Source organism: Ochotona curzoniae, unplaced genomic scaffold (genome assembly GCF_017591425.1).
Source record: "Ochotona curzoniae isolate NIBS_2020 unplaced genomic scaffold, NIBS_Ocur_1.0 contig_683, whole genome shotgun sequence".
Classification (NCBI taxonomy): Eukaryota; Metazoa; Chordata; class Mammalia; order Lagomorpha; family Ochotonidae; genus Ochotona; species Ochotona curzoniae.
In genome coordinates, this window is record NW_024466521.1 from 1,508 (window position 1) to 8,312 (window position 6,805).

Consider the following 6,805-nt stretch of genomic DNA (forward strand, 5'->3'; position numbering starts at 1 on the left):
GCATAGCCAGCAGTCCCTGGCTCTTTCGGGATCTGAAGAGTTAAGGGCTAGAAAGGCTCCTTTAACTAGATTTATGAGTCTTTCTCCCGTGCTTTTCGGCACTATAGTGGGGGAGGCCGGCGTGCTAGTTTGTGGAGTTATTGTGTGGTTGAAAAATGGCCTTATAGGATGTTGAGGCTGTTGTCCTGACGGCCCGCGGAAGGCAGGCAGGACATGATTTGGGCCAATAGACTGGGTGGCTAAGGGCTCTATTTGGCGGGAGATAGTGAACAGAGTAAATGCGTCCCACCCTTCTCTGTAGAGCCGCAATCCCCATACTCTCGTCTTAGTCCAGTCAGCTTTTTCTCCGGCCGAGGTGAAAGAAATAACTAAAGGATTGCATCTGCCACCTGGGGTGCTCCCCGTTCTTCTAGTTACACTATCAAAGCATGGTCCGCAGTTTTGTTTCCAGTGACCCTGGCCGCAAATCCAGGGCCCTGTCCCTGAATATCCTGGAATATTTTCCCTCTTGACTGAGATGAGGTCAGTTGATTCAGTGAGCCAATACACTGTCCCGGTAGTTTCACAACCCCAACTAGCACAGTATCCTTCTTCGGCCCCCCTACACTGCTTGATTTTGGCTTTGCTACGGTCACTCCCCGGACAAACGTAAAAGGGTCTGGCTCTGGTGTGTAACCGTCCCAGTACATTCTCACAGCCATACGCGTTCCGACTACTAGTTCCTGAATAAGGGAGACCGGGAGTCTCCCATGCTCCTCCAACTAGGTCACATAGATCAAAATATAACTTGGGAAAGGTAACATCAACCGGTCCAATGACTTGAGTGCTATTTATGACTGTTCCTATTTCCAAACTACTGATTTTCCAGGTAATTTTATGGGGGGTATGTGGGTTATAATCTGACAATGAACATGGAAGAGATAGCAAAGTCAAAAAGTACATTTTTAAGCACGAGTCAGTCTTATCTTTAGAGGATTTGGGGTTCGTTGAAGTTTCCATTCTGGTTCCTGGTCAGTCCCTGTAGTCCCTGTTGCTGGCTGATCCTTGGCGTGTTTCACGTGGGAGGCATGTACCCAGGCGGCAATTCCGTCGACTTTCAGGGCGGTTGGAGTAGTCAGTAGGACAGTAAAGGGTCCTTTCCACCGTGGTTCTAAGGTTTTTGCCTGGTGTCTCCGGACATACACCTGGTCTCCTTCCTTGAACGGGTGAGGGCACGGTGGAATGTCTTTGTCCTTGTAGGCCTCTGCAAGCGGTTTCCAGATGTACTCTCTCACTGCTCTGAGAGCCTGGAGATGCGCCTGTAACGAGGGTGGATGGGGGAACATGGTAGGATCAAAATCACAGAAAGAGGATGCCGGTGGTGGGCTCCCATATAATATTTCAAAGGGAGTCAGCCCATGATATGCAGGAGTGTTGCGCACTCGAAAAAGGGCCATAGGGAGGAGCCGTACCCAGTCTTTTCCGCCAGTCTCTAGGGCTAATTTAGTCAAGGTCTCTTTAGAGTTCTATTCATTCTTTCTACCTGGCCTGAACTCTGGGGTCGATAAGCACAATGTAGTTTCCAATGAATCCCCAAACTCTTGGCCACCCCCTGACTTACCTGGGAGGCGAAAGCGGGACCGTTATCTGACCCTAATACTTGCGGCAATCCGTACCGGGGAAAAATTTCTTCAAGGAGTTTTTTAACGACTGTCGTGGCCGTTTCATTCTTCGTGGGGTAGGCTTCTACCCAGCCTGAAAAGGTGTCTACAAAAACTAAGAGATATTTATAACCATACAGTCCCGGTTTTACTTCAGTAAAGTCTATTTCCCATTGTATTCCCGGTCGGTGTCCTCGGGCACGGGCTCCTTGGGGGAGTTTTAGTCGCCCTGCATTTACCTGGGCACAAGGCTTGCATTGGTCCACTGTAATTTGAGTAAGAAACTGCAGGTCAGGAGTTACAAACGGGCATTTCTCATTTGCAAGTAGAGCGTGCATTTTTCTCCGGCTCAAATGAGTGAGGCGGTGGAGGTGTTCAATGATTTCAGTAGCTATGCGATAGGGCAGGATGACCTTGTCTCCTTTTCTCCATGCTTTGCACTTAGCATCCCACTCCCCTTCGAGTTCTTTAATGAGAGCTCTGTCATTATCAGTATATTTAAATGGAACTCCCCAGTTGCAGACTATGTCATCTGTGTTTTGCCTGGTCTCTTCGGGTCCCATTTTTGAGTTTATTTCCAGGGGTAGGGCTGAGATTGGCTCAGTGGCAACAGTTTTTGCAGTCTGGTCTGCCAGTCTATTTCCTCTAGTTACTGGATCTGTTCCTTTTTGGTGGCCCGGACAATGAATAATGCTCAGTCTTTTTGGAAGGAATAGTGCCCTCAAGAGGTTTATTATCTCTTGCTTGTTCTTTATTTCTCGTCCTCCTGAAGTTAAGAGGCCCCTTCTGCGATAAATCTCACCGTGCACATGGGCCGTAGCAAAAGCATACCTACTGTCAGTATAGATGTTTGCTACTTTTCCCGCCGCCAGTTCTAGAGCCTTTGTGAGGGCTATTAGTTCAGCTCGCTGGGCCGACGTCCCTGGCTCTAGGGCACTGGCCCAGACTATGGAGTCATTGTTACTCACCACTGCTGCTCCTGCCCGCCGAGTTCCTTCGGTGACATAGCTGCTGCCATCTGTGAACCAGGTTACCTCCGCATCTGGTAGAGGCTGGTCAGTTAGATCTTCACGAGTCCCATGAACTTCGGCCAGAATCTGGGAGCAGTCATGGGGGGCATCCTTGGCCGTTCCCGGCTCCGGCAATAGGGAAGCGGGATTGAGCGTAGCAACTGGTCCAAAAGTAATGCGTTCAGGAGCTAAGAGCAAAGCCTGGTAGTGAGTCATGCGGGCGTTTGAAAGCCACCTGTCTGGCGGTTGGCGGACAACCGACTCCACAGCATGTGGAGCTATTATTGTGACTTTCTGTCCCAGGGTTAGTTTGTTTGCGTCCCTGAGCAGGGTCGCAATAGCTGCTACCATGCGCAGGCAAGGGGGCCACCCTGAGGCCACTGGATCTAGTTTCTTTGAAAGGTAGGCAACCGGTCGTCTCCAAGGGCCTAGGGACTGAGTCAATACTCCTTTTGCAATTCCTTTGGCCTCATCCACATACAGTGTGAATGGTTTTGTGACATCAGGCAGTCCCAGGGCCGGTGCCGTTAGGAGGGCCTCTTTAATGCAATCAAAAGCCCGTTGTTGTTCTTTTCCCCAGATGAAGGAGTTTTTTTCCTTCGTTAACATGTACAAGGGAGCGGCCAGCTCCGCAAACCCAGGTATCCACAGCCGGCAGAATCCTGCCGTTCCCAGAAACTCACGTACCTGTCGGGAGTTCCTTGGGACTGGTATAGACGCCACCGCAGCTTTCCTGGCTTCAGTTAACCATCTTTTTCCTCCCTTTATGACATATCCTAGGTAGGTTACCTCCTCTCTGCATATCTGGGCTTTCTTGGCAGATGCCCGATATCCTAGGGCTCCCAATTCACGTAACAGGGCCCTTGTCCCTTCTAGGCAGGCCTCTCTGGTAGGTGCTGCCAGCAAGAGATCATCTACATATTGGAGGAGAGTCAGATTGGGGTTATTTAATCTGAATGCCACCAAGTCTTGATGTAGGGCCTCATCAAAGATGGTGGGGGAATTTTTGAAGCCTTGTGGCAATCGAGTCCAAGTCAGTTGCCCACTTACTCCATGTTCCGGATCTCTCCATTCAAAAGCAAATAAAGGTTGGCTCGCCGGGCTCAGTCTTAAACAAAAGAAAGCATCCTTTAAATCCAGGACACTATACCACACATGGGAGGGAGGCAAGGAGCTGAGAAGGTTATAAGGATTTGGCACAGTGGGATGTATGTCTTCTACACGACTATTTATTTCTCTTAGGTCTTGGACGGGCCTATAGTCATTTGTCCCCGGCTTCTGCACTGGTAGGAGAGGAGTGTTCCACGGTGACCGGCAAGGAATGAGAATTCCCAGTTTTAGTAGTCTGTGGATGTGGGGGCGAATGCCCTCAAAGGCTTTCCTTGACATGGGATATTGTCTGATAGCCACGGGCCCTGCAGTAGCCTTTAGTTGTACGTGTACTGGTGGCTGTTGCACTGACAATCCCATGCCACCCGTCTCTGCTCATGCATCTGGGAATTCAGTCATCCATCTCTCCATGTAAGGTGGGGTTCCCTCTTTGTTAGTTTCAGTTTTTCTAATGGCCTCATGTAGTTTGTATTCATTTTCTAATTTTAGGGTTAAGATGCACAGGGATTTCCCTTGAGGCCCAGTCACTGTTATTTCTTGGTCTTTAAAGTTGATTTGTGCTCCCAGTTTTGTCAGAAGATCTCGTCCCAATAGGGGGTAGGGACAATCAGGCACATGTAAAAAGGAGTGAGTGACAGTACCTGTAGCTAAGTCGACCCGCCGATCAGTCGTCCACCGGTACGCGCGTCCTCCTGTGGCTCCCTGTACCCACGAGGTCTTCTGGCTCATAGGTCCATCAGTAGTTGTCAAAACTGAATGTTGAGCCCCGGTGTCTACTAGAAACGTGGTGGGCTTGCCTCCCACAGACAGAGTTAGCCTGGGCTCAGGGGGAGGCTCCTGGCCCCGACTGGCCTAGTCTTTTAAAGTCAAAACTGAGGTCTGCCTTTTCTTGTTTCTAGGATTGTTGGGACAATCCTTTGCCCAATGGCCGTTTTCTTTACAGTAAGCACATTGATCTTTCCCTAAACGGTTTCGCCGCTCACCTCCCTGTTCCTTAAACTGTCTCCCTATCTCAGTTCCCTGGGATGTTATTTGCTTGTTATGAACTACAGTGGCCAAGATACGGCTCAGTTCTTTATTCCGTCGCTTATCTCTCTTATCCTCTCTTTCTTCCTGCATCTTTCTTAGTCTCTCTTCTCTCTCTTCCGGAGTCTCTCTCTTATTGAAAATTTTATCTGCCTCTTTTACTAAGTCCTGCAAGCTATAATTCTGCAATCCTTCTAGTCTTTGTAACTTATTTCGAATGTCTGGTGCCGACTGTCCTATGAAAGCCATAATCACTTCCCCCTGCCTATCTTCACTTGCCGGATCAAACGGTGTATACATGCGGTATGCTTCCATTAGTCTTTCTAAGAATCCCGCGGGAGTCTCCCCAGCTCCCTGTAGAACTGTTCTTATCTTAGCCAAATTAGTGGGTCGCCTTCCGGCACCCTTGAGACCTGCCAACAGAGTCTGGCGATAAAGACGGAGACGCTCCCTACCATTTGGAGTGTCGAAGTCCCAATTAGGTTGGACAAGGGGGAACACTTCATCAATTTCGTTTGGAAGTTGGGTGGGCTGCCCATCAGCCCGAAGAACATTCTTTCTGGCCTCCATCAGCACCCGTTGGACTTCTTCTGTGGTCAGTAGAGTCTGTAACAGCTGCTGACAATCATCCCAAGTCGGCTGGTGCGTCAACAAGATGGACTCGATGAGACCTGTTAATGCTTGGGGGTCTTGGGAGAAAGGAGGGTTATGAGTTTTCCAATTATACAAATCAGAGGCAGAGAAAGGCCAATACTGGACCTGCCCCCCTACAATTCTCAAGGGGTACAATTGTGAAGACCATTGCCCTTCTCCTCTTTCTCCCTCCTCCAATTGAGCCCTGCGTAGCCGCAACCTGGTATGGATTGGGGATCTGGCTTCAGGCTGTTCATTTACAGTGGTGTCTGGAGAGCCCATCTCCCCGGTCTTCCTCTTGGGGGTTCTCCTTCAGGTTGATGCTCCTGGGGATAAGGTGGAGGAAGTTCAGAGGTCATTAATAGGTCCATCTGACTATCATCAGGCAGGACAGGCTTAGGTCGAGGACGAGTAGCTTCCAGCGGACAGAGGGAAACAAGAGCAGAGGGTTGGGGTTGGGGCGGAGCTGAAGGCGCCGGCAATTCTGGAGAAGGAGGAGGAGGAGGACAGGGTGCGATGAGAAAAGGTTGAGCCCACGGCGGGGGATTAACCACGAGGTCCTCCCATACCAAGATATACGGTAACTGGTCGGGATGCCCCGATGGCCCGGTCGCCCTGATGAGGCCTTTCACCTGCAAAATAGTGGTTAGATTAAAGGTGCCGCTGGGCGGCCATGAAACAGCGAGAGTCGGCCACTCAACGGTGCAGAGAGTTTTCCATTTCTTGCGACGCACTTCCACTGATAGGGTGTGAGCGCTGGTGGAAACGTCAGGCCAATGTTGGAGAGTAAGACTTAGGGGAGAAGACTCAGCCTGACCCATATTCAAAGACAAGAGACTACACACAATTACAAAACAAACAAATGACACAAACAGGATTCGCGCGATACAAGATTTCCAAAGGGCCCGATACAAGATACAAGACGGCCGCTCTGGGGCGGCCATACAAGGCCAGACGAGGGTGACGTGATCTTCACCCTGTCTCCAAAGCACTGGAGCGTCCTCCAGCGTACAAGTTCAAATCAAACCGGTACCGTTCAAAGACTGGGGAGGACAAGGACAGAACAGTACAACACACAAAAATACACACTTTCCGATCGGTCTTACCTCCCCCTGCTAGGATGTTGCTTGCCGAGGACGGTTGCTCCTGATTCCCGGCCAATGCAACAAAATGTTAGACTCAGGGAGAGTCCAACCCCGTGGAAAGGGAGCCACTCCGTTCGGCAAGACAAGTCACAAAGCAGAGGCTGTAAAAAGCATGAGGATTTTATTGGGCATTCGCGAATGGGCAACAGAGTCTGTGGAGGCACCCAGGACTCTGCGCGCCCCAAGCAGGTTAAAGCATCTTTTTAAAGGACAAAACCGCAAACTTCGCATAACAGCTGGC

General features: G+C 50.1%; 1 protein-coding gene across 1 annotated transcript; it reads right to left on the reverse strand.

Moving 5' to 3' along the window:
* Window positions 1-227: 227 nt before the first annotated feature.
* LOC121164427 lies at window positions 228-5,701 on the reverse strand. The gene is given in 2 exon segments (XM_040992519.1): window positions 228-1,298; window positions 1,601-5,701. Coding segments are annotated over 2 exon segments (4,455 nt in total). The 3' UTR covers window positions 228-944.
* Window positions 5,702-6,805: the final 1,104 nt, after the last annotated feature.